The sequence below is a fragment of the Homarus americanus genome, unplaced genomic scaffold, assembly GCF_018991925.1.
Source record: "Homarus americanus isolate GMGI-L3 unplaced genomic scaffold, GMGI_Hamer_2.0 scaffold40157, whole genome shotgun sequence".
Lineage (NCBI taxonomy): Eukaryota > Metazoa > Arthropoda > Malacostraca > Decapoda > Nephropidae > Homarus > Homarus americanus.
In genome coordinates, this window is record NW_024733240.1 from 84,465 (window position 1) to 112,356 (window position 27,892).

The following is a 27,892-nucleotide window of genomic DNA, read 5'->3' on the forward strand; positions in this document are numbered from 1 at the left end:
TCGGTAATGTTGTCTTGATGAAGGTGGAGTAGTCACAGACCAGGTGTTGGAATTCCTGTCAAAACCTGTTACAATCCACTGAGTTACCTGTGTGTTACCTGTGTACCGAATAAAGACGGTAAGATACAACCAACAGATTATAAGATGATTTTAAAGCCTAACAGACGACCTCGTTCAACGTCGCCTCGAATTCATCCAACGCAACGGGTAACGAATGCTGTATAAATCGCAATAAAAAAAATCCTCGTTTTGACTCTCCAGCGAAGCAGCCGTCAAGTAACACTGACTGGCCTTGACAAACACACGTACAGGGAAGTATTTTAATTGACACCACATAAAAACATCTAGGGACCCTCCGCGTTACTCTTCGCGAAATCTGCTTCTAATTAGCTCGATCTCCGTGAAGGCTGACACACTCGGCGGCGCCCTGGTGGTTGTGGCGGATGTTGCACACTCCACTGCAAGGGATCACGGAACGATGACTCTCTTGAAAGACTCTACCCTTGAAGCCGGAATCGACGTTCGCTGGTCCGAAGCCAAGAAATCTAGTCAAATTTCGTGACGATGATCCACTGAGACCAGATATTTATGCGTGGCAGTGAGAAGTGATACCACCCTCAGTGTCAAGACCTGACTGAATTACTCAGAATAGGCAAACTGTACTACAAGTTTTGCCAATAAATTTGTTAAACTAAAAACTATGCCAGACTGAACCAGTTCTACCACACACCGGCTCGTCACTCGGCTCTGGCCACCTCGAGGCCAAGAAGCTTGGCGCCCGTCAAGAGGAACTTGTCTCTACACGAAGTATCTACTGAAACTTATAATTGACGTAAAGTTACTCCTAAAAATATTTTGTTTTACTATTTTTATTTTTTTTTACTTTTTTGGGTTAGGGTAAAATAATGTAATGTCGACCGTATATATTGTTTCAGGGTTCGAAGATTACCACTCCGCCACTAGTAACTATGAACTAACATTTAGCCCGTGGAACTTAGCGCCACCACGTGAGACGTTTTCCCACTGTACGAATACGGTGGTGAGAGCTGCTGTGTCCCTGACAGAGGGTCGAATCCTGGCCGAAATATCTGAAGCGTTACATAACACTGTGGCGACCAAGTGTGACAGGTGCTCTCTTATATCACTTACTGGTGACGTTGATATAAACTGAACTTTCCTAACTCTGTAACTCTACTGTATATTGTAACTACTGTAACTTTCTATACTGTAACTATATTTACAACTGATCATTTATTCCGTCCAACATCACATTAGATAACAAAACCATCACTATCAGTCAGGTCAGGAGAGGCGGGACTTGCTTTTATGTGTAAGTATGGGTCAAATCAGCTACGCCTGACTAGTCCTAACCCAGTGTTTCTCAAACCTTTTCCTTCCATTCCCCCCATGAGGAACACTCAACATGGCCCCCTTCAGTTCTCTCCCAAGCCCCTCACAAATAATGATGAAAATAAACTGTTTTGGTTCTCTTCCTTTATTTAAATGTTTACAATCATCAAATATAATGCACATTTTGTTACAGTCAATGGGATGGATGACATTGTTTCCTTTCAGTTAGTCGACTGATTCGAGGTTGAGTCACTGATAAAGCACATCTCATGTCTGGGTCCACATGTAACCGGTTTCGGCTTTTAGTCTTTATCTGAAGAAGGTGGAGAAACCAGATTCACATAAATAAGTAGTAGAAAATGGCAAGAAGACTCGAACTGCGATCTCACTAACTTTTGGATATGACTGATACATTAAGCACCAGAATACAGTCAGAGATTTTTCTTCATAGAGGTCTTTGGCAGCAGATTCATTCCTGAGATCAAGGAATTCGTCCTGACCATCGACGGGAATGGCAGCAATATCAAGAGTGCCAGAGAAAGGATTCCTCGCCAGTTTCCCTTCTTCCTCCTCACTTTACAAGGACTTCAAGTGCTGAATTATTTCATTTTTGAGTGATGGGTCAAGTAGATGACCCTCTTCAATCTCGTCAAGAACAATTGAGATATTCTCAAACATGGCAACATTTCCTGCACTGACTTTCCTTTGCCAGTTCTGGAGTTTGCCAAGAAATGCACGACTACAATACATGTGGTGAAACACATTTCTTTCCTTGCCTTGTAGCCTGAGATTCAGCCAGTTTAGCTGCTCAAATATGTCTGCCAGGTGCGCAAGATGTGGCTCCCACAACAAGTGACTTAGTAGATCATCCTTCCCTTTCATTTCTAGGAACAACTTAAGTTCTCCCTGAAGTTCGAACACTCGAGTCACAACATCACCCGTGGAAAGCCATCGCACTTTGGAGTAAAAGAGGAGGGTTTCGTACTCTGAATCCATGCCTCTACAGAGGTTCTGGAAAGGGTGAGAGTTCAAATCTCCTGCTTTCACAAAGTTGACGCATTTTACCACTGCCTCCAGGATCTTGTAAAGGGCACGAGGGAGGGTTTTCGATGCTAGTGCAAAACGATGAATCATACAATGAACCCCTTTGACATTCAGAGCTACTTCATTGACGTGCTTCTGTAACCCCGATTTCGATCCCAGCATCGCCGGGGCCCCATCAGAACAGACCTCCACAAAAAATTTTCCAGGTGATCCCGTTAGCAAAGAAGAAAGAAGTCAACTTTTCCATCACATCTAAAGCTGTTGTGGTAGTTTCAAGCTGTGTACAGAACAGATATTCATCCTTGATGTCACGCAAGAATACATACCTAACAAACACGAGTAGCTGTGCACAAGAACTCGCATCCGTTGACTCATTCAACTGTAATGCAAAGATACTAGTTGGAGACGATTTAATATCCTATATCACTTGTTCCATGATATCATCTGACATTTCACTAATTCTCCCTTTCACCGTGTCGTCTGACAAGGAAATCTGCTGAGTCTTACGTTCACTTGCCTCTCCAAGAACCCGCTTGACCATATTTAAAGCACAGGGGCTCAATTCAAGTTTCACCAATTGTGTGGGCCGTCTTCTTCTTTGCTATTTCAAGGTAAACCTCATATGATGCCTCAACTACACTTAAGTTCTGTTGTTGGAAGGCACCACTCTCATCCAGTCTCTGTTTTCCCAAACTCCGTTTCATGGCGCTTGAAGAAATCGGGGTCTCTCTCCGCATACTGGGGGTGGATTGTCGTCAGATGATGCTTCAGCACTTTGAAACACAACACACACTGAGGTTTCTCGATGCCATCAGCGAGGATTGATGTAAAACCGTAGTTAATGTATTCATCATTGTACTTCCGCTTCTTAGCAACACTGGCAGCCATCGCAATTCTAAGGAAATATAAAAAAAGCAATGCCAAACAGACTGAAACAGACGAATGATAAAGACTAAAAATTATAATAATAAAAAAAAAGAGAAAATAATCCGAATGGCAAACACACAAACATGCATGAAGTCCATACATACTGCACGTAAACATACATAAAATGCCTATGCAATCACACGTAAAACATACACATACAGTCCACTCACAGTCCACTCACAGTCCACTCACAGTCCACTCACAGTACACTCACAGTACACTCACAGTCCACTCACAGTCCACTCACAGTCCACTCACATATTTTCATAATGATATCTTTAGCCAGACTGAGAACATTCGGTCTGATCACCACTTGTAAAGCGATGACACACGGACCTGTACAGAACATGTGAGATCAATGACTCAGTCCAGCGCCGTCACCCTGCTGACAGGAACTAGAATCGTGCAATCTGAGCGAATCCGTTGGAAATGAAAAAAACTAGCTGCTGCACCATACTGTGTAAACTGTACCGTCCGGGTATTAGGATTACACACAATGACAAAAAAAAAAAGAAAAAAAATCTCCCCTAACAAGGCAAAGTAAAAAAAAAAAAGTTGAATCAGAGTTTCCACATTTTCTCCAAACATACACTACTTACACTAGCCCGCCATGGCCCCCCTAAAATCTTGCCGTGGCCCCCAGTTTGAGAAAGACTGTCCTAACCTAACCTAACCAAACCTTTATATATTTTTTTATTTTTTTCCCATATTTCCCTCTTCTCTCTTTTCTCCCTTGCTTTCCCATCTTGCTTTCATTAACCTTTCACTCTCTCCTCCAGCCTTTCCCTCCAAACCCCTCTCTCCCCTCCCCTCTCCTCTCCTCCCCTCCATTCCACTTCCCTACCTCTCTCTTTCCTTCCTTCCCGCTCTTTCCCCTCTCCCTCTCCTCCCCTTCCCCACCCCTTCCCTCCCACTCTTATCCTCCTCCCTCCCAATAGGCTAGAGTGGGCTGCTATACCAGATAATTAAGCACTGCCTTAGACGACGGCTTCAACGCTAGACAGAGGCAGGTAAATTGGTCTCATTAAACGCCTTCTGTTCAGGTGTTGTGTGTGGCCTGCTTGTGTGGGAGGGGGGAGGGGGTGATGGAGATAGGGGGTAGTGATGCTGGTGGGGAGAGGGGCGGAAGGGAAGGTAGGTAGGTTGGGGGATGAAGGGCAGGGGTAAGTGGTAGATGGTGGGGAGTAGATGTATGGTAGACGCCCCCCTCTCACACACACACACACACACACACACACACACACGCCTCACTCCCTACTCTTGGTAATAAGAGAGAGGCGAAATGGTAATCCCAGTTTATAATACAAGTTCCGTGAGAGCGAAAATTACTTCATTAAGATATATGGGTTAAGACTGTATGGTGCTACGTGAGGCAATCAGGGTTGGTGCAGGGTTGTGTGTGTGTGTGTGTGTGTGTGTGTGTGTGTGTGTGTGTGTGTGTGTGTGTGTGTGTGTGTGTGTGTGCAATAATAATAATAATAAACAGACTTCATCCTTGATCATAGTTTACCTGCCACATCTTCACTACATGTTCCACTTCAGGTTTTTATAGATCATTTTAGTAAGTTTTGTCACCACTATGATATATTTTCTGTCTTATTTCTACCATGGGAACTCTGGGTGTCATACAGCATACACCAAACGAGCTCTGATATTCTTCATAACGGGTGTACTGTACTGTATAGTGTTAGTAATGTTTAACTTGAGGGAGGATGGGGGGAAGGGGGTAAAGGAGAGGCTGGAGTGAATGTTTGGTTGGAGGAGGAGGAGGAGGACTAGTATTACGATAGATATTCCAATTAATTTTATAACTATTATAAATATTTCAATCTGCCATTAGAAATACTACTACTACTACTACTACTTTTTTTTCTACAACTACTACTACTACTAATACTACTACTACTACAAACATACCATTATAAGTAATACTGAAGTAAATAAACACTTAAAACCTGTTGTGTGTATCTGGCAGGACATAAAAACAGCAACATGACAGCAACACCATCACTCGAGCTCAAAGACTCAAGACATCTTCAAAAGACACAAACTAACACGACACAACACACAGCACCTGAGTCACCCAACCATCTCGGTCAAGTCACACATGGCGCCCTTACTCTCACCCCCTTCAGGTGACGCGGCATCTGCAGTAGTGTCCACCGTCACCACGTAAGAATTCACCATTGTCTCCTGTAGGGATTTAGTGTTCTTATTATTGGCAGTTTTTTTTAATATTTTTTATTTATTTTTTAATTTATTTTTTTGTTGTTGTTCTAAGTTGTACCGAAGAATTGGGGTACATGATCATCTCAACGGTGTGGTGAATGGTTAAGGTTAGGTTAGGTTAGGTTAGGTTAGGTTAGGTTAGGTTAGGTTAGGTTAGAGAGATGATATTTATAGAATGCATTAGACAGACCTTCTGGTGTAGGTGTGACGTGTGTGGAAAGTTTCGTAAACAGGAAATTTAAAAAAAAGACGGACGAGGCTTATGATTTACCTTGTAGGATGTGTTAACGTGGAGCATCAAGTATAGGAATTAAGATACATTACAACACAAGACTTCTCATATTAGTGGAGGTTTCTTACAATGATGTCACTTTGTCCTTGTGTGTTACAGTAGACGTGATGAAGCTTATGAGAAGGAGAAGCTGCATCTCACCCCAACACACACACACACACACACACACACACACACACACACACACACACGAGAGAGAGAGAGAGAGAGAGAGACATTCCGTTACGTGATTTTTCTTCTTAAATGTTTAATGTTTGTTTTTTCGCCTTTTTTTAATCTCTCTCTCCAAGACTAATGAGTTACGTTATAAAATACATTACATTTCTGAGAGAGAGAAAAAAAATAAATGGAAAGCTAATGTTAGTTTAATGGAACTCTTACTAATGCTAATAGCCTTCACACTGAGATTTTCTTCCGTAAAAACAAAAAAACAAAAAAAAAACAATGACGTCATATAAACAAAGCAGGTCTGTTTTGTTTCTCTAGCCATTTATCGTTGTGTTCATCATATTCATCATCAAGTTAGTTATCACGTTATGAGAGAGAGAGAGAGAGAGAGAACACTAGTGAACACGTGTTTTCTCCGTCATTCATACACACATCAGGCAGCTCAGTCATGTGGTATTGTCTCATGTCTCTCCTCCTTATATGGCTGGATGCTCTTGTTTATTTATGATCAATATTCCAGTTCCTTTATGAAGCAATGGATAATATAATTTTGTCTTGCTTCAGCCTCTCTCTGCTGAATAAAACCGTCTGACGTTACCCAAATTCATTAGTGAAGTGGCGTACCGTAGAGAAGGGGTTGAGAGGATCATATTCACTGTATCTAAACATATGTACTGATGCAGAGAGAGAGAGAGAGGCACAGCCATCAACCAGACGCGACAGAGTACATGAAGCAGTACACGCCAGCTGTCATGTTTAATGTAAAGAGTGACTTACGACCCGCGGCTGGTCTCGTAACTCACCCAGGACACAACACTGCCTCTTAATAACACACTCCTGTTGGCTCATCCTAAAGAGGGAAGGAGGAAGTGATCAGGTCCTCGTAAACATCAAGAGGTTCATGGTTGGTCTAACTTATGAGGATCACAGTATAGCAGGTGGAGCTCTTGAGGCAGGAGTCCCAGACTATTGACCCTAGACCAAACACAGGTGGCGGAGACCAAGGTGTAATATATGTTCCCCGTTGGTGTAAGTTAGATGCATGAGCAGCAGGTGAGGACAAGATATTGGCAGTGAAACTAATTAATGGTGACTCATCTTTGTTAAGGAATAAAATGAATGTTATGGAGCCAGTTGAAGAACATTTGGTACTTCAGGGTTATTGATGTAGGAGGAAGAGTCAGGTATATATTATTAGTTAATTAGTAAAAATGTCCTAAATATATCAATAATTACTCACCTGTAAAAACAAATAACTTAATCTAGGAAATTAGCGTATCTAAAAGCCATCATCAATCAGATTCTTGTCACGTCGCTGTTCAGAGTTTTAGTAACACCTGAGTGAAGGAACGTCTGACAACTTAACACCTATTATCAGTACTGCTTCAGGAGAGGATCACACTGCAGAGATGTGGTCATAATTATGTCCACGACGAGAGTGACTAAATACCGTTGTTTTATCCTCAGTATTACTTTGGTCGCCAGGTGTTCAATAGGGGTCTTCAGGTGTTCATTAGAGGTACTCAAGGGTTCAGTAAATGTGCTCAGGGGTTGAAGGAGGGGGGGGGGGCTGTTCTTGAATGGAGGTGTTCAGATGTTCAAGAAAGGTGTTAAATTTTCTTCAATATTATGTAAGAGAAAACAGTTGTCATTTAACCTCATCACCTATTCTACCTATCTCTCTCTCCTCATTTACCTACCTCTCCATTTATTCGCTCCCTCGTCTTCCTCCTCCACCCTTACCCCCACTCTTCCTTTCCTCCCTTAACCCTACTCCTCTTCTTCTCCCTCACCCCCTCACCCCCCCTTCGTGTGGGTGAGGATTCCTGTAGCAGCACAAAATTGTCGTGTCTTATCTTGACTGAGTCTCACACTCCACCGGATGTTCTCTGACCTCCTTTTGACCCAGAGATTTGCTGAAGTCACCATCATGTTGCGTCACCTCCGTTTGGTATTGTTCGCGTCTGTCTCTCCATACGCCCGTCCATCCGTCCATCCGTATCTCTTGAGTGTGCACGGAAAACCAAAGTTGGCGAGTTGGGTGAATAATTTCCTTCAACATGTATAGAATGTGAGGTTGACGTGGTGGGATGAAAAACCAGGCTTGGAAATGTATGGAAAGTGTTGATGATGTGTTGGAATCCTTCATTTTCTTTGTTATTGTTTTCCGAGTTGTTGGATACCTGATATTTACCTGTATTTATTATTTATTTAAGTGGTGATTAATTAATTCAACTTAAGGAAGTTAGGTGATTCCTCCCCATCCCCATTCCTAACCCTTCCATACATTTCCCCTATTCACTCTCTCTCAGTATCTCAGGTAAAAATATGCGTACACACACACACACACACACACACACACACACACACACACACACACACACACACACACACACACACACACTACGATTGCTATGTTGTCGTTGCAAGTCTTCTCAATAGACTGGGAGACCTTAAGAAAGTCTCAGGTCAGCGAGGAAGATAAACAGTGATGTAATAACCTGTAAATAACACCTGTTACTACCCTGTCCGGAAGGTGAGCTGCATAAAGCACATAACTACATAATAATGGTTGCCATGTAGCGAGGATGGCGGGCTCTAGGGCCCACGTGAATTTGTTTAAGGTGTAGAAGCTGTCGCCAACACAACAACCACACCCTAAGTTAACGAGTTGCATGACCCAGTGTCAAGGAATAGTCCGAGAAGACCGGACAACTCGCCAACTGCACTGGCAGACCATTACCCCCCGAATATGGTCCGCAAATCGATTAACATCCAGGTTCTCACTTACTACTGGGTAGACAGAGGCAAATGGCGTAAAGAAACTTGCCCATAGTTTCACCCTGCCCGGGGCTCAAACCTGGGTCTGCTCGCTTGCGAGGCGATCATGCTGACCATTACACCACAGGTCACACACACACACACACACACTCTAACACTCAGACAGTTAATCGTATAGTGAAACAAACTAGGGGGCTAATCTTCAGGTAACCCCAAACATCAACACTCAGAGCATGTGTCTCGTAAAGTTCTTAGTCTGCGTAACTTATTGCCTCAGTCGGTCCCTGAAAGCTAGACACTCTGACTGACAAATTTGAACACGCTGACCTGAAATTGAAATAATAAGTAAAAGACATTTGTTCGGTCAATAGCTTCCAAATACACCATCAAACATACAGTCATTATTATCTTGGGATGAAGGCATCTCTGAGGAGCCTATCCAATGTGTGTATGTTATGTAAAAATCAACCAGTAATAAAAGAATAAATAAAAACAGAATTTTTTTTTTATGTAATTTAGTTTAGTCATCGGTATTATTTTTTCTAGACGTTTTCTATGACGTTTGAGATTAAATACTCATCAAGGGAAGAAAATAATTAGCTCTCTCACTCCTTACATGTACGAGCTCTTGAAACAATATCAGCATGTAGTATGGTCATTAACAGTGGCTATTAGAGGATGCTGTTTATGGAATATTCTCAGTTGTGATTGGCTGGTGAAGTTCCTTATGGTGGTGATCAGACTAAAAGCTTTGAGTGGGATGTATCTGATGGGTAATCTGATTTTTTTGGGGGGGCGGGGGGGGGAGATGGTCACCAGTTACAGCCACAGTCACCAGTTAAACTCGTCACAAGTTTTCTTCTCTTAAGCTCTTGATCACTACAGAAGCCCAACAGATTAGTTCAAGGAAGCCCTCCACTTGCTCCCTCCGTCCACCCTTCCCTCCACCCCCCCCCTCTACCCCTTCAATACCTCCACCCTTCCATTCCTTCCCTTGGGGTATTCCCTTCATTCTTCAATTCTCTCATTATACACCTCTATCCCTCCCCTTTTCTTTCCCTACACATTTTCATTGCCTTTTCGCTTTCCCATCCCTTATCCCTTCAATCCTTCCACACTTTCACTTCCCTTCTCTCCCTCAGCTTCTAACCTTCTTACTTTTCTGCCTCCTTTCACCTGGTTCCCTGTGTGTGTGTGTGTGTGTGTGTGATTTATTTTTTGTGTATGAAGGGATATATGTGAATCTCTCTCTCTCTCTCTCTCATGTACCCTTTCGTCTAATACTAGCCGACGCAGACGTGTAGGAAGCCCGCCATGGTCATCTTGCCGGAGCTCAACTTTACGTCTTAACCTTCTTGCCGTCTTATCCGTCACGCAACTCCTTATGTCACTTATGTCTCTTGGAACCTCCCCCCCAAACCCCCCCCCCAACCCCCTCATAATCCTCACCCATGTCAGTAGGCTCGTAGACTGTCCTGGAATTCATGAAAGCCTGTGTCGTAATTCGTCCTGTGATATGTAGAGGTTTGTGTCGTAATTCGTCCTGTGATATGTAGAGGTTTGTGTCGTAGTTCGTCCTGAAATTTAGAAACAATTTTGTCGTAGTTTATACTAGAATAAATAAAGCTTGTATTATAGAATTGATTCACTTCTGGTTATTAGCGGACTTGTGTGCTCTTGTTGTCTCTACTCTCGCCTTACCTGTACATGAAGAAATAAAAAAAATTACCTACAATTAACATTAAATGGTGTTTATTTTGCTGCTGTTTACAGGTAGCGTGGCCGAGCGGTCTAAGGCGCTGGTTTAAGGCACCAGTCTCTTCGGAGGCGTGGGTTCGAATCCCACCGCTGCCAGGTATGTTTTTCAGCTTTCAGGCTATAGTCTATATGAACAACATATGTGAACGCTATAAGACAACAGTTTTCAGAGACGTAGTTGAACGCTGGGGACATTTTCAATCAGGCAGCTGGTCGCCGAAATACCTCATTAATATCAGAATCAGTCGAGAAACAAGTGATGATCTTCTTAATGATTGAAAAGAAGAGGACGGAACATAAAAGAATAAAACAGATATGATAAGAGAATGCGATAGATAGAACAGGAGTTAATAATACAAAGTTCAGCAGTACAGTAGTAAGCTAATGAAAAGTTTGTAATGTGGGTCGAGGGTACATGAAGATAGTTGTATTAATTTTTAGTATTTATTCAGGTGTTCTAAACATCAGGGCTATTATACATTATTCAACCTTTTCATCTTACAGCTAATATATATAAAATAACCCACGATAATATTGATAAATGTTAAAATATGTATGAAATAGCGAGAGATGAAGAGAAACATGAATAATTATTTACATTATTAGTTGATCAAAGTTTCACCCAGTAGCATTTTTTTTGATTATTTGAAAACGTAGTATATTGTGCGTTTTCTTTTTTATCTTGTATCAGTATTTCAAAACGCAAAGTCATTTTCCTCGTCGACTCCGAGTAGACGATTCAGTATATAAAAATATCCCCGTTATATTTACACACAAACCATTACAATATTCTTATCGCTTGCAACTTCTTCTTGATATCATATTTTTCTCATAATATTTACCACATTTCCTCATCATACTTTTTTTTTATTATTTACTTTATCGTTGAAAGAGTTTTTGTACAGCGTAGTCTTGAATAACATCGTTTTTACCCCCTGGGCAACAACAACGATACTACTACAACAGATACTACTTACTACTACTACTAATGTCCGGCGTTATAACATAAACAAAATCCAGGGAGCACTAAGCGGGTGGACGTTCATTTCAACAGTTCCTTGCTAGAATACAAAATATCTAGAATAATGACTTAGTTACGTAAATATATGAGACCAAAATAAAACAAATGAAAAGCGAAAACTTCTGGTACATGAGTTGAGTGACGACCTGCTGAAGGATAACTAGAGTAACAAATGAAGAACAACAACAGGTTCGGCCAGGAAAGACAACAAAGTATTCGGGACATGAATTATATATTAAACTTAAAAAAATTCTTACATAATGGAATTCATAAAGAGTATAGAGAACGATGACCATAGTGAAACATTAGGTAACAAGCCGCCAACTACTTGTCTGTGGTGTGTCGGGCTTTGTTTACATGTGTGAGGGAGGGAAGTTTCCTGGACCAACCGTGGACGGAGGAAGAGCTCCCGTCGCCACGTGTGCCTTTACTGCCCCTGGATGATTAGGAGATAACAAAATGGCAAACTATGGCTGTTGGAACGACTCGTGACGTGAAGCACAATAAGTAAATAAACTGTGATTTTTTTTTTGTGTGTGTGTGTAACGAACAATGTGGAATACGGACAGGAAGCCAGTGTTTGACCCTGCTTGTGTGATGACTTGAGGACGGTTTAAAGATGTGAGGTGCTTCTCAGGGTACGGAAAGACGCCCTTGGTGTATGGTGCACAGTAGCTGGAACAAGTGAGTGTGGATTCGACATCAGGACTTGGGATACAAGGCCATAGGATTACACGTTGTTTGGGGAAGGATCTACTGGCCGGTAAGTACAAATTTTAAAGTGTTGTCTGAAATGTCATAGTAAGGGAGTTTACGTCCTGACTGTAGAAGGTGGGATGAGTTTGTCACTTTCTGGGTATTTAAAGTCGCTGGTTAACACAAGTCATTATTCTAGAGTATTACCGACACATTATAGTACCGGTCAGCTAGTCATTGTCATATTAATTGTATTGGTCGATAAATATTTACCTGGTGAAAGATTGAGCAATATTAAACTTATCACTTAAACGTTTTATTATTAGTTCTGGCAAAGGATAAACCGTAAATTCTCAACACCTAATAGTTTGGTTGGGTCATAACCTAACAAGTTCCTTCTCGAGAACCGTAAAAGAAAAAATGTTTTCTACCCGTTAACCTACTGTTGTTTAATGTTGTCGTGAAAAGTTTGTTGCTGGCTGCACGACAAGGTACCACATCGCAAACGTTACGCATCTGTCCACGAAAAACATTAATTGTTTGAGCTTTTGTTGAATGTCACCTGTTAACATGTAATTGCGACAGTGGGGTACGATTTGACTCAGGGGCTGTGGGGAAAACTTGACGTTGATAAACTGAGATATGAAACCTTTTGATTATACTTTGTGTTTTGTTTTGGTGAAAGTGTTGAGGCGAGGTGTTGGCTACAGTGTGGGGTGGGTTAATGTAAGACCTTGTACGGTACTTAACGTTATAATCCCACTTTTTTGTTTAAATATCGTAAGTTAGTTTTTCAACGTAACCCTAACTTAATCTAACATGAATTCCTAACCTAACCTGATCTTGAAATTCTTGTGAGACTTACTGTACTGTAAGTGAAAAGTACCGTTTGTGGAGATCAACAACTACATCACTTTACGTGGACTTACAGTTTGGTAGTGTGAAGGCTGCCACTCCCTCGTAAATGTTCTCTGGTGTGACCTTCCAGGAGTGTGTCCAGTTTTCCTGTGTTTTTGTAATAAATGAAGACGATTTACTTTTAAATGTCACCGAAAATATTTGTAATATTTCCATTGCGCCGATCCTTGGGGGAGGTGGTCAAACCCACTGGAGCCCATGGTGAGGCTCTTCGGATTTCAGTTTTGCCCCATGGGTGGGCTAGTTTATTGGACACCCCTTTCATTCTGTGCAAGGCGTAGCATAAGCGTTTGCAGCGGCCAACAGGGAAGCATGTGGAGTTTCATGCTTGCCTTCGTGACTCATGCATTAAGGGCGTAAGTGCCTGAAGGGCCATGGGGTTTTTCAGCAAGTTACATAACATAATGACAATGATTAGTTTGTGGGGGGTCCAAGTACAATTCGTTTGTTTATGGCAAAGCGTGGCAGGTCTCTAATAATGTCAAGTGCCAGGCCTGTCTGGTCAGGGAGGGACGAGGAGATGGTAACGGCTGGGGTCCTGTAGCTCCTCATCTGTGTAGTACATGGGCCAAAATCATGACCTGTTATCAATATCACATTATTCAGTGCTATAGGCGTGATACAGGTTTCACGCTTAATCTTTCGCTTAACAGAATGAGCTGCATGGTGAAGCGGGATACGTTAGCTCAATACACGACGATGTGACGCTTGATCAAAGCTGTGGATTTGAGTAAGTGATGACATGGTGGAACAATAAGCGTTGACACTGCGAATAATGAGGCGGGGTAGATCAAGCGATATCATCATGGAGTAACTCTTCAGTAATAAAGCCAAGGGGAGAGCCGCTCATAAGGCTGTCGACACCTGAGAAGGTTAAGTGTAGGTGACCACTTGTCCCAATTATTTACAAACACATTCCACTGAAATTCTTGAATAGTAAATCGTACAGTATTAGCTTTTTATTCTCTATTACCCGTCTCTGTTCTGAGGGCAAGCGTCGTTCTGTCTAGATGAGCAACCAGTGACAGCTGTGGGCGAGGCCGAGTTATGGGTCCCATAAGACACAGGACCATATATACACATCCTTTGTGATATTGACGCAGGTTCTGTACAGAGAGAGAGTAAATTGGAAAGTTAGGTTAGGTTAGCTTGGTAATTGTAACATGTTAAAATAGCGAACACGAGCCGGCCTCGAGTATACTGTACTCACAAAAAAAAACCCAAATGTAACAGGATGGATGGTGGTGGTACATCGGGGTGACGGACCGACACTGTTTGATACATTAGTTTGTTCTGATGGATGGGATGTTTTGGCCTCGGTGATTAATCCCATCCGTAGGAAATATCATCCAGTTATTCACTTTTGTCACTGTTAGTTCGCTAATAGGAATAAATGGCTATTTTCAACTGGTTATTAATAGCAGTTTAGGTTATTTATTAGGTAGGTTATTGAGATTATTATTTTGTTTTAATTTAATGTTATTCAGTAATTGGTTTTATAATCTCTATGAATGATTTTGTTTTGTTAATTCGTTATGGACTACAAGTACACGTCACTGTGATCTCTGAAAGTCGGTGCAACTTACTAGCGCGACAACTCGCCGCAACCACTCACCGCCACCACCACTACTCACCACCACCACTCACTACCACCACTACTCACCACCACCACTCACCACCAATCCTCACCACCACTCACCATCACCACCCACTACCACCAATCACCACCAATCCTCACCACCACTCACCATCACCACCCACCATCACCCACCATCACCACCACCAATCCTCACCACCACCCACCATCACCACCCACCATCACCAGACATATCAGCAGACGACAATCCCCACGTCCATCCAGTACCACAGGTTATATGGCAGACATCGAGTTCATTTATTTTTATCCTTATGTAACCCCTCACCTCCCCCTCTCCCCCCTCCCCCTCCTCCCCTCCCCCTCCCCTCCCTCCCCTCCCCTCCCCTCCCTCCCTCCCCTCCCTCCCCCCCTCCCCTTCCCCCCCTCCCCTCCCTCCCCCTTCCCATTCCTTTCTATCCCTCTGTTTGGCTCCACAACCTTGTATATATTTATCTTCTATTTCCACAACTATATAGGCTTTGAGATACGGGTATTTTTTTTTTTATAGGTTTACAATTTTTATTTTATATTCGGGATATTTTATAAGATTTCCGGGGTTTGATTATACGTATATCTCTCTCTACCGATAGGGAAAACTGGTTAGACCCGTTGGTTAATTAGAACCCGTGTGTGTGGGTAGTAGACGGCGGGCCGGTTGGTAGTGACGTTAGCCAAGAGAAATATTTTAATTGGTGGCTAGGGGGGCGGTGACGTCACTGTTGCATATAGGTACGTTGTGTACATATGACGTGTGTTTAATGAAAGGTGTTACATGATGCCTTTCTCTAATTAAACTTACGACTGTGTGTGTGTGTGTGTGTGTGTATGTGTGTGTGTGCTCATTTAATCTTCCTCTACTGAAATAACAACAACAACCACCACCACCACCTTCTTGTTATAGTTATAGACAACATTACCTATAACACACTCCTCACCCATGACCCACTCCTCACCCATGACCCACTCCTCACCCATGACCCACTCCTCACCCATGACCCACTCCTCACCCATGACCCACTCCTCACCCATGACCCAGAATACCTCTATAACTCAAACACATTCATTTACCCCTCTTTAATTATCCCCAGTAATTAGTGGCATCCAATTAATCCGGGTAATTTCGGTTATTGCGAATTAAATGACTCCGGTTAAATGAACGTGTATTTTTGTCTCAGTATAATTCGTAATTTTATTTGTTTATTTATCTTCCCTTATCTACTCCCTCTCCTCTTTTCCCCTTCCCACCTCTCCTTCCCTCTTTTCCTTTCCCCAATTCTCCTTCCTTTTCTCCTTCCACTCTCTCCTTCCTTCGTTTCCCTTTCCCCACTCCCCCTCATTCTCCCCTCCACACCCCTACCCCCCACACCCTTCCCCCCCACACCCCTCCCCCACCCCTCCCCCCACACCCTCCCCCCCACACCCTCCAACCGCACCCCTCCAACCCACACCCCTCCAACCTACACCCTCCAACCCACACCCTCCAACCTACACCCCCCCACACCTCCCTCCCCCACACCCCTCCAACCTACACCCCTCCAACCTACACCCTCTCCAACCTACACCTCCAACCTACACCCCTCCAACCTACACACCCTCCCCCTCCTGCACCTGCAATCTACACCTTCCTGCACCAACCCCTCACCCTCCTCCCCTGCACCCACACCCTCCCCTTGCACCCCCACCCCTCACCCTCCTGCATCCCACCCCTCACCCCCTCCCTGCACCCACACCTCTCAACTCTTCACCCCTCATCCTCTGCACCCCCACCCCTCACCTCCTCTTGCACTCTTCACCACTCACCCCTTCTGCACCAACAACTTGCTCTGTTCTCCAACTCTATCCCCCCACCCCCCCACCTGACTTACTACACCCTTTCTTTCACGCGTCACCAACATCGATCACTTGCCGTCACCTCTTAAGGGCACGAGTCGGCCACGTCTGTCGTTCACTTAAGGGTGAAGACGTCACTCAGCACATTATTCGGGGTCGACCATATGTCAGTGGTCGGTATAGTATTGTTTTGTCCCAAACTTAGACCAAGGCGAGTACTGTGTGTAGGTGGACACGCCTACACTAATGGTCGTGTACACACACACACACACACACACACACACACACAGTTTCTATCCTAATATAGCAAGGGATCGGTATACGGTTCATTTGTACCTCAGACCTTAGTGTGTGTGTGTGTGTGTGTGTGGGCAAATGGGTTAGCCAAGGAAGGAAATAATTTTATCAGAAAAAGTAGGTCAAAGGTCAGCTCATGGGTTTAAAGATGATGGGTTAAAGATCATGGGCTTAGAGGTCATCGGTTTGGAGATCATGGCCCACTCCACCGCCGCCTGGCTTCACTGCTCGCATCCACACCGAGCCTGCCCCGTGCCCGGCTGCCCCCGTCCACCCACCACGCGCTCATAGACCCGAGGACACCACCCCCGGCTACCCGTCCCCCACCGGCATGACGGCACCTGCGGCCCATCCACTCCAGTTCTCCACATCAATTGACCACCATGCGGACATGCTAGTGGACTACGTATCTACGCCAAGAAGGACGTCCCCTACCAACCTCTCGACGTCCCTCTTGAAGCCGACACTACCGACGTACACGCCATCACATTCACACTAAAAGGTATGTCCCTCAATACTGTCAATACCTGTGGCCTGGCACTTGACATTATTAGGGACTTGCCACACTTTGTCATAAACAGATAAATTGTACCGGGATATTTCCCCCCCACACACTCATCCTTCTGTCACTTTATGTAACTTGCTGACAAAACCCATGACCCTTCAGGCTTTTACGCCCTTAATGCATGAGTCATAAAGGCAAGCATGAACTCCGCATGCTTCCCAGATGGGCGCTGCAAACGCTTCTGCGCTTCACCTTGCACAGGATGTAAGGGGGTGCCCAATAAACTAGCCCCCTCGGGAGCAATCTAAAAAAGAAATCTATCATGGCTTTCAAGCTTATGGGTTTAAGATTATGGGTTAAGTGATCATGGGTTTAAGATTATGGGTAAGTGACCATGGGTTTAAGATTCTGAGTTAAGGTATCATGAGTCTAGAGATTATGGGTCATACACGATAATAAGAAGATGGATGACGTCACTCGGGAAAAGATTAGCAATCGAAATGATCTAGACAAGATTAGCTAATCAGCCCTACGTCGGAAGTTATGATAAATACGTCCCAATAATGAGATAATGAGTATGATTGTCGAGCGGATGTCGATTGGGTATGACGATCACTAATCCAAACTCAGGAGAACTTAATTAGCATATACTAACTCTCAAATACTTTATGTCGAGTTGTATACCTGCACTGTCTAGGTATATTGTTTGTATACCTGCTGTCTGGATCTTGTTGTTTGCTTCACCTGCACTGTCTGGGTATATTGTTTGTATGCCTGCACTGTCTGGAGTGTATTGTTTGTATACCTGCACTGTGGGTATATTGTTTGTATACCTGCACTGTCTAGGTATATTGTTTGTACTCTATACTGTCTGGGTATATTGTTTGTATACCTGCACTGTCTAGGTATATTGTTTGTATACCTGCACTGTCTGGGTATATTGTTTGTATACCTCTGTCTAGAGTGTATTATTTTATATATACCTCACTGTCTAGGTATATTGTTTTGTGTCTACCTGCACTGTCTAGGTATATTGTTTGTATACCTGCACTGTCTAGGTATATTGTTTGTATACCTGCACTGTCTAGGTATATTGTTTGTATACCTGCACTGGCTAGGTATATTGTTTGTATACCTGCACTGTCGAGGTATATTGTTTGTATACCTGTACTGTTGAGGTATATTGTTTGTATACCTGTACTGTTGAGGTATATTGTTTGTATACCTGCACTGTCGAGGTATATTGTTTGTATACCTGTACTGTCGAGGTATATTGTTTGTATACCTGTACTGTTGAGGTATATTGTTTGTATACCTGCACTGGCTAGGTATATTGTTTGTATACCTTCACTGTCGAGGTATATTGTTTGTATACCTGCACTGTCGAGGTATATTGTTTGTATACCTGCACTGTCTAGGTATATTGTGTGTATACCTGCACTGGCTAGGTATATTGTTTGTATACCTGCACTGTCTAGGTATATTGTTTGTATACCTGTACTGTCTAGGTATATTGTGTGTATACCTGCACTGTCGAGGTATATTGTTTGTATACCTGCACTGTCGAGGTATATTGTTTGTATACCTGCACTGTCGAGGTATATTGTTTGTATACCTGCACTGGCTAGGTATATTGTTTGTATACCTGCACTGGCTAGGTATATTGTTTGTATACCTTCACTGTCGAGGTATATTGTTTGTATACCTGCACTGTCTAGGTATATTGTTTGTATACCTGCACTGTCTAGGTATATTGTTTGTATACCTGTACTGTCTAGGTATATTGTGTGTATACCTGCACTGGCTAGGTATATTGTTTGTATACCTGCACTGGCTAGGTATATTGTTTGTATACCTGTACTGTCTAGGTATATTGTGTGTATACCTGCACTGTCGAGGTATATTGTTTGTATACCTGCACTGTCGAGGTATATTGTTTGTATACCTGCACTGGCTAGGTATATTGTTTGTATACCTGTACTGTCGAGGTATATTGTTTGTATACCTGCACTGTCGAGGTATATTGTTTGTATACCTGCACTGTCGAGGTATATTGTTTGTATACCTGTACTGTCTAGGTATATTGTGTGTATACCTGTACTGTCTAGGTATATTGTTTGTATACCTGTACTGTCTAGGTATATTGTTTGTATCCCTACACCTGTCTAGGTATACACTGTCTAGGCCTTGTTGTTTGTATACCTGCACTGTCTAGGTATATTGTTTGTATACCTGCACTGTCTGGGTATATTGTTTGTATACCTGCACTGTCTGGGTACTGTTTTGTATACCTGCACTGTCTAGGTATATTGTTTGTATACCTGCACTGTCTAGGCCTCCTTGGTATACTGCTATTGTTTGTATACCTGCACTGTCTAGGTATATTGTTTGTATACCTGCACTGTCTAGGTATATTGTTTGTATACCTGCACTGTCTAGGTATATTGTTTGTATACCCGCACTGTCTAGGTATATTATTTGTATACCTGCATTGTCTAGGTATATTGTTTGTATACCTGCACTGTCTAGGTATATTGTTTGTATACCTGCACTGTCTAGGTATATTGTTTGTATACCCGCACTGTCTAGGTATATTATTTGTATACCTGCATTGTCTAGGTATATTGTTTGTACACCTGCACTGTCTAGGTATATCGTTTGTATACCTGCACTGTCTAGGTATATTGTTTGTATACCTGCATTGTCTAGGTATATTGTTTGTATACCTGGAGGGTCTGTGTACATTGTCTATATGCATGCTGAATAATTGCTAACTTGTATGACTATTTTCACTGAATATCTCTCTCTCTCTCTCTCTCTCTCTCTCTCTCTCTCTCTCTCTCTCTCTCTCTCGTTATGAAAATCTGCGTTGAGTTGGGCACTACACTAGAAGTTTAAAAAAATAACAAAACAAAATTATATAAAATTACCAAGAAACGTAAAAAACAAAAGTAAACGGTGATAACAGTGACGTTGTGCTAGGGGGGGGTTCCTCTTATTCAGTCAGGGTTCATGTTGTCACCTTATCAGACCCCGTGACGTCATCCTCTACGTCATCCATCCACCTTCTATGGTAAATTGCGGATGGTATTATCGAGTTCAAATTAACGAAGAGGATAGATAGATAGATAGATAGATAGATAGATAGATAGATGAGTTGACTAAGCAAGTGATTGGTAGATAAGTAGAAAGGTAGAAGCAAACAGATAAGACAGTAGGTTGTTAGATAGACGAGTAGTTTGGTAGGTAGAGTTAGGTAGATAAGACAGATAGAAAGATAATCAGATGGAGATAACGTATGACTTTGACACACACACACACACACAATAAACCGTTTATTATTATTATTATTATTATTATTATTATTATTATTATTATTTTACACAGCGAAGAATGACGAAAATGATTCCGGGACTTAGAAACCTTCCATATCAAGATAAGTTAAAGAAACTAAACTTGCATTCCCTAGAAAGACGAAGAGTGCGGAGAGATATGATAGAAGTATTCAAATGGGTGAAAGGAATCAATAACGGTGATATAGATAAAGTTCTTATAATATCCGAGCAGGATAGGACTCGGAACAACGGATTCAAGTTGGATAAGTTTAGGTTTAGGAGGGAGATAGGAAGAAACTGGCTTACAAATAGGGTGGTGGACGAGTGGAACAAGCTTAGCAACTTTGTAGTAAGTGCTGGAACGCTGGAGAGTTTCAAAGGGAGGCTGGATAGATTCATGGATGATAGAACGTGGTAGTAACTCTCGACAGGAGCTGCCATGCACAGGTCAACCGTTCTATTGCAGACTCCTTATTTTCTTATGTTCTTATGTTCACACACACACACACACACACACACACACACACACCCACACACACACACACACACACACACACACACACACACACACACACACACACACACACACACACACACACACACACACACACACACACAGGCTTCCACTTAGTCAGAGAAAACGGAAAATATATCTTGTCTTATCACAACAAAATGTCAAAGAAAATGGAGTCAATTTATGATTTACGTGATGAAATAAGTTGAGTGATATTTGACGTCCGTTTTAGTAAGGGGATACTGAAGTAAATCACCAAGCACACCTCTACACCACCGTCTCAATCACCAAGCACACCTCTACACCACCGTCTCAATCACCAAGCACACCTCTACACCACCGTCTCAATCCTGCATACCTTCTACTCCACCTTTCAATCACAAGCACACCTCTACACCTAAGTCTCCAATCACCAAAGCACACCTCTACACCACCGTCTCAATCACCAAGCACACCTCTACACCCACCGTCTCCAATCACCAGCACCTCTCCACCACGTCTCAATCACCAGCCTCTACACCACCGTCTCAATCACCAAAGCACACCTCTACACCACCGTCTCTGCACTCGCTCTAGCTCTGTCGACACTGAAAATATTATAAATTTACAATCAAAGAGAATTTGGTGTGTGTGTGGGGAAATACCGATAGTAAAAGAATTTTGTATATAGTTACTCATTGCTTAGGTTAAGTTTTGTTTAGGTTAGGTTAAGTTTTGTTTAGGGTTCAGTTAAGTTTTGTTTAGGGTTCAGTTACAAGCCGGGTCAGGACGAGTGGATACAGCTCTCGTCTTCTGTCCTACTGGTCGATGGTTCACTCTCAGGGGTCCCACAGTCCATCCAGCTGTTAATGGGTACCTGATTTTACAGTTAAGGAAGTGGAGATGGTCGAGTGCAGTGCCGGTCTCCTGTGTGTACCGTAAACTTGACTAGTGTGAATGTGCGTCGATGTTCATGTGCGTCAGAGTGCATGTGCGTTTGTATATAATTTGTATATAATTGCGTTGGTAGTGGTGTGTGTGTGTGTGTGTGTGTGTGTGTGTGTGTGTGTGTGTGTGTGTGTGTGTTTACGATCCTCTTCACGACCCTGTTAAGTATATTCTTGATAAGGGATGAAAAAGACCCTCACCTGTGTGTTTACATATCAATTTTACCTGGGTGTTAATTTCGCGTCTCAGGCTGTTTGATTTTTTGACAGGTGTGATAATTTCGAGTCTTATTATTATTTTACACACAGGGAGAGAGAGAGAGAGAGAGAGAGAGAGAGAGAGAGAGAGTTCTTTGTATACGTCGTCGTACAACTGTTTGGAAATGTCACCCACACATGCACGTGGAGGACGTATGCAAACACAGCTGCTCTAGATCAAACACACACACACACACACACACACACACACACACACACACACACACACACACACACACACACACACACACACACAGGTTCCGGTGACGGTGGTGAGATAAGGTGGTTGAGGAGCCCGGATGTTGATAGTATGATGACCTCCCACCTGACCCCAACCTTCTCAGGGACACGAGGTCAGCAGGAGGGAGGAGAGAGAGAGAGGAGGGAGGAGGAAGAGATAGAGAATGGGAGGAGGGAGGAGGAAGACAAAGAGATGGGGAAGGAGGAATAGAGACAGAGAGATAGATAGAGAGAGAGGAGGAGGGGAAGAGGAAGACAGAGGATAGAGAGGGGAGGAGGAAGAGAGAGATAGAGAGGGAGGAGGAAGAGACACATATAGACAGGAGGAAGGGGAGAGGAAGACAGGAATAGGGGGAGGAGGAAGAGAGAGGAGGATGAGGGAGGAGAAGAGAAGGGAGGAAGAAGAAGAGAAAAAAAGGAGAAAGGAAAGAGGAGAAGGAAGACGAGAGAGAGAGGACTAGTTATTAAAAGTAGTGGAAGACAGAAATTGAATGTCATTTTAGCAAGAGGAAAAAGTGCGCGTGTGTGTGTGTGTGTGTGTTTGTGTATGTGGGGGGGTGATGTATGTCTGGGGGTGTGTGATGTGTGTATCAGGGGTGTGTGATGTGTGTATGGGGGTGTGTGATGTGTGTATGGTGGGTGTGTGATGTGTGTGTGTGGGGGTGATGTGTGTATGGTGGGTGTGTGATGTGTGTATGCTGGGTGTGATGTGTGTGTGTGTGGGGGTGATGTGTGTGTGGTGTGTGTGTGTGGGGGTGTGATGTGTGTATGGTGGGTATGATGTGTGTGTGTGTGGGGGTGATGTGTGTATGGGGTGTGTGTGTGTGGGGGGTGATGTGTGTATGGGGGTGTGTGTGTGGGGGGTGTGATGTGTGTATGGTGGGTGTGTGTGTGTGTATGGGGGTGTGATGTGTGTGTGTGTGGGGGTGATGTGTGTGTATGGGGTGTGTGTGGGGGTGATGTGTGTATGGTGGGTGTGTGATGTGTGTATGCTGGGTGTGATGTGTGTGTGTGTGGGGTGATGTGTGTATGGGGTGTGTGTGTGGGGGGTGTGATGTGTGTGTGTGTGTATGGTAGGTATGATGTGTGTGTGTGTGGGGGTGATGTGTGTATGGGGTGTGTGTGTGTGGGGGTGATGTGTGTATGGGGGGTGTGTGTGTGGGGGTGTGATGTGTGTATGGTGGGTGTGTGATGTGTGTATGGTGGGTGTGATGTGTGTGTGTGTGGGGGTGATGTGTGTATGGGGGGTGTGTGTGTGGGGGTGATGTGTGTATGGTGGGTGTGTGATGTGTGTATGCTGGGTGTGATGTGTGTGTGTGGGGGGTGATGTGTGTATGGGGGTGTGTGTATGGGGGTGTGTGTGTGGGGGGTGTGATGTGTGTATGGTGGGTGTGTGATGTGTGTATGCTGGGTGATGTGTGTGTGTGTGGGGGTGATGTGTGTATGGGGGTGTGTGTATGGGGTGATGTGTGTATGGGGTGTGATGTGTGTATGGTGGGTGTGATGTGTGTGTGTGGGGGTGATGTGTGGTGGGGTGTGATGTGTGTATGGTGGGTGTGGTGTGTGTGTGTGGGGGTGATGTGTGTATGGGGGTGTGTGTGTGTGGGGGTGTGATGTGTGTGTGTATGGTGGGTGTGATGTGTGTGTGTGTGGGGGTGATGTGTGTATGGGGGGTGTGTGTGTGGGGGTGTGATTGTGTGTATGGTGGGTGTGTGATGTGTGTATGGTGGGTGTGATGTGTGTGTGTGTGGGGGTGATGTATGTATGGGGTGTGTGTGTGTGTGGGGGTGATGTGTGTATGGGGGGTGATGTGTGTGTGTGTGTGGGGGGTGTGATGTGTATGGTGGGTGTGATGTGTGTGTGTGGGGGTGATGTGTGTATGAGGGTGTGTGTGTGGGGGGGTGATGTGTGTATGGGGGTGTGTGAGTGTGTGTGTGGGGTGTGTGATGTGTGTATGGTGGGTGTGTGATGTGTGTGTGGGGTGTGTGATGTGTGTATGGTGGGTGTGATGTGTGTGTGTGTGTGGGGGTGTGTGATGTGTGTATGGTGGGTGTGATGCGTGTGTGTGTGTGGGGGTGATTGTGTATGGGGGGTGTGATGTGTGTATAGGGGATGTGTGTAGGGGTGTGTGTGTGTGAACGAGAGATGAAGCGGGAACTAAACTAAATATTGACACAAAACGTCAACTGATGATGCAAGTATTGATCATTTAGTAAGCTAAGAGTGAGGCAACTGACGCTCTTCAAGTGAAATACGTAGAAGAAAAATAAATCCTAACATTCTTTTAAGGACGATATTGTTAACTTTCCCAGTGTAGTTCCTCGAAAGAGTAAAGATGAGGGAGTTTTCTCAGAAGAGGTCATCAAGGGCAAAATATCTACCTGTGGATTCTTGCACACCTGTGACGTACCGTTCTTATGGGGGGAGGTATTGTGTTATGTTACTCCTGATTTGTTTATCGTACAGTTAACTTAATTACTGCATCTATCTGTTTTTATCTCTGTCTGTCTGTCTCACACACAACCGTTGGCTGTCTGACCATCCCCTAACCGGATATAATGGCCTTGATCACGCCTCCGAGACACAACAGGTAGATTGGCGCCTAATTATTTTTTTAACCACCGTTTCAGATACTTAACCAGCTGACAGAGTGGTGTTGGCGAGCCGCTATTAATCTTGACATGTTCTCGTTTTATCCGATCTGGGCGTCAGTGTTGATATTCCGTTTTACCGAAATTGCATCAACAGCGTCACTGACTCTTAATCTCGGCATCCGGCCTTCACCTGTGGAATGTTGTGTGTACGACTCACTGGGGCTCAAAGGGGTGGGGGCAGAAGAAGGGGTGTAGTGGGGTAATGGATAGGAGAGGAGTTGAGGGATGTGGGTAGGAGACGGGAGGGTGGGTAGGAGATGAGGTGGGGATGTTGTGGGTAGGAGAGGAGGGTGGGTAGGAGATGAGGTGAGGATGTTGTGGGTAGGAGAGGGATGGGGGTTGTGGGTAGGGAGGGTGGGGTTAGGAGAGGGGGAAGAGGGCCAGTATTAAGACATATGGCTGGGTGTTACCGACCTCCTGCAGGTATTAATATCGTTTGTTGTTTTATTAGTAGTTCACAGTTTAAGACATATTTTTCTATCGTTTTGTTTTGGTGCGAATCTGTTGAGTTATTGCACTATAGTTATGAGATCTTTTTGAGTGTAGTTCTTGTTTTTTGAGTGCATTAATGTGGTGTGACCTGACCTGACCTTGACCCCACAAGTAATAACTCCTTTGTTTAAGAGAAGAAACTTATTGAACGAGTGAGCGAGAAAAATAAATATATTCTTTAGACGTTTGTTTTTATTTAATTACAGTGACATAAAATAAGCGAAGTGGCCATACCTGAATACTTGTGGAGTACTTAGCAAATCGTAAACAGTAGATAAAACGAACTGGTTAATCCTGTCTTTTTGTTGGACGCGTCTGTAAGTGTTAACAGAACCCACCTGAGGCTCAGAAGCACGTGTACCTGTATGTTTCACGACCTCGGTGGTGGGTCGTAACCGAGTCGTACACGATACTTAGGCTTCGCAAGGGTACCTAATTCGTTGTCCCTTTTTTGTATCCTCTCTCTCTCTCTCTCTCTCTCTCTCTCTCTCTCTCTCTAACGGGATATATACCCTCTATCCTTCTCTCCATCCTGTTAGTATTCCTGGTTGTGTGTCATACGAGGCACGTGCATCCCATTGTACTCAGACACCCCACCCCCTGTTCTTGACGTCACTTTGTTTACGTTTCAGAAGATAGCTGTGAGAGAGAAACACTATTCATGTTTTCTGGTCCCGTCTCCTCTTGGCTGTACTGTATGTCAACACCTTAGTCATGTCACCTTTCATGTTTTATTTTGTTTTGGGTAGAGAAGAGATTTGTAATTGTTGAATGTAATGTCCTTATTGAATTGTTCACCTGTAATAATCTCACCTGTTAAGAGCAAGGAAATGATATTTATTCGTCCATAACTCAACTTTAACTTAATTCCTGAACTTTTTATTTAAATTTTTTTGTCACGGTACAATTTATGATTCTGTATTTTACTTTTGTTTCTCTCTATTCATTTGTTTAAATTTTTTTCCTATTTACCCTTTTTTTAACTTTCCTTTTCCGTCTCGCATCTATCTTCTGTTCCATTCTTCTCTCTTTCTCTCCTTGTCTCTCTACCACTTTTCCTCTCCTCTCTTCTCCTTGATCTTTTTTACTTTCGATACCTTACATTTTCATCCTCTCTCTCTCTCTCTCTCTCTCTCTCTCTCTCTCTCCCCGCTACAGCCTCTTATTTTAATAATATTAATTTCCCACCTATGTAGTATTTTCCCACTTTCACTCTTCACCGTGTACACAAACAGTCACTGGCAACCCTAGATAAGGTCAAACGGACGGTCGGACGGACGTATATCCCCAGCAACTCTCTTACTCCGGTATACTCGCTGCGTAACTCTCTCTCTCTCTCTCTCTCCACCCCCCCCTCCCTCCGATGCACTATCCTGTTGCGTTGTAAACACTTGGTTCTCAAATTGTGACGCGCCGCCGATATCTACACAGGATGCTGAGGGAGGGGGGGAAGGAAAGGAGGAGGAGGGAAAGGAGTTAGAGAGGAGAGACGGAGGAAGGTAAGGAAAGAGGTAAGAAGGAAGAGGAAAATAGTGAGGGTTGAAAGGTAGAGACGGAGGGAGCTAGGGAGGTAGAAACGGAGATGGGCGGGGTTAGAATATGAGAGAGAGAAAAAAGAGAGAGAGAGAGAGAGAGAGAGAAAAAAAAAAAAATTTTATCCTGTCCTGATAAGAAATACCAAAGAGGTCTAGCAGGAAAATACGTCACAATATCCTCTCGTTGGCTGTCATAACTCAATCTGTATGATAAGTTAAGTAGTTGTCTCACCCTGTAGGATAACTTACCTAACCTAACCTAAACGGACTTAACCTAACCTAAACTGACAACTTGCTAACCTAAACTGACTTAACCTAACCTAACCTAAACTGACTTAACCTAACCTAAACTGACTTAACCTAACCCCAACTGACAACCCAACTTCAAACTGACTTAACCTAACCTAAACTGACTTAACCTAACCTAAACTGACTTAACTTAACCCCTGTGACTTAACCTAACTTATACTAACTTAATTAGCTTGG

General features: G+C 43.5%; 1 protein-coding gene and 1 non-coding gene across 2 annotated transcripts; one reads left to right on the forward strand and one right to left on the reverse strand.

Annotated features, from left to right (window-relative positions):
- Window positions 1–1,926: 1,926 nt before the first annotated feature.
- On the reverse strand, window positions 1,927–2,556 carry LOC121869761 (protein FAM200A-like). The gene has a single exon (XM_042371327.1). It carries the CDS (start codon window positions 2,554–2,556, stop codon window positions 1,927–1,929), a length of 630 nt encoding a protein of 209 aa, XP_042227261.1.
- An 8,007-nt stretch (window positions 2,557–10,563) lies between these two features.
- Window positions 10,564–10,645, forward strand: Trnal-aag. Its single transcript has one exon. It is a non-coding gene; the product is annotated as a tRNA-Leu (tRNA).
- Window positions 10,646–27,892: the final 17,247 nt, after the last annotated feature.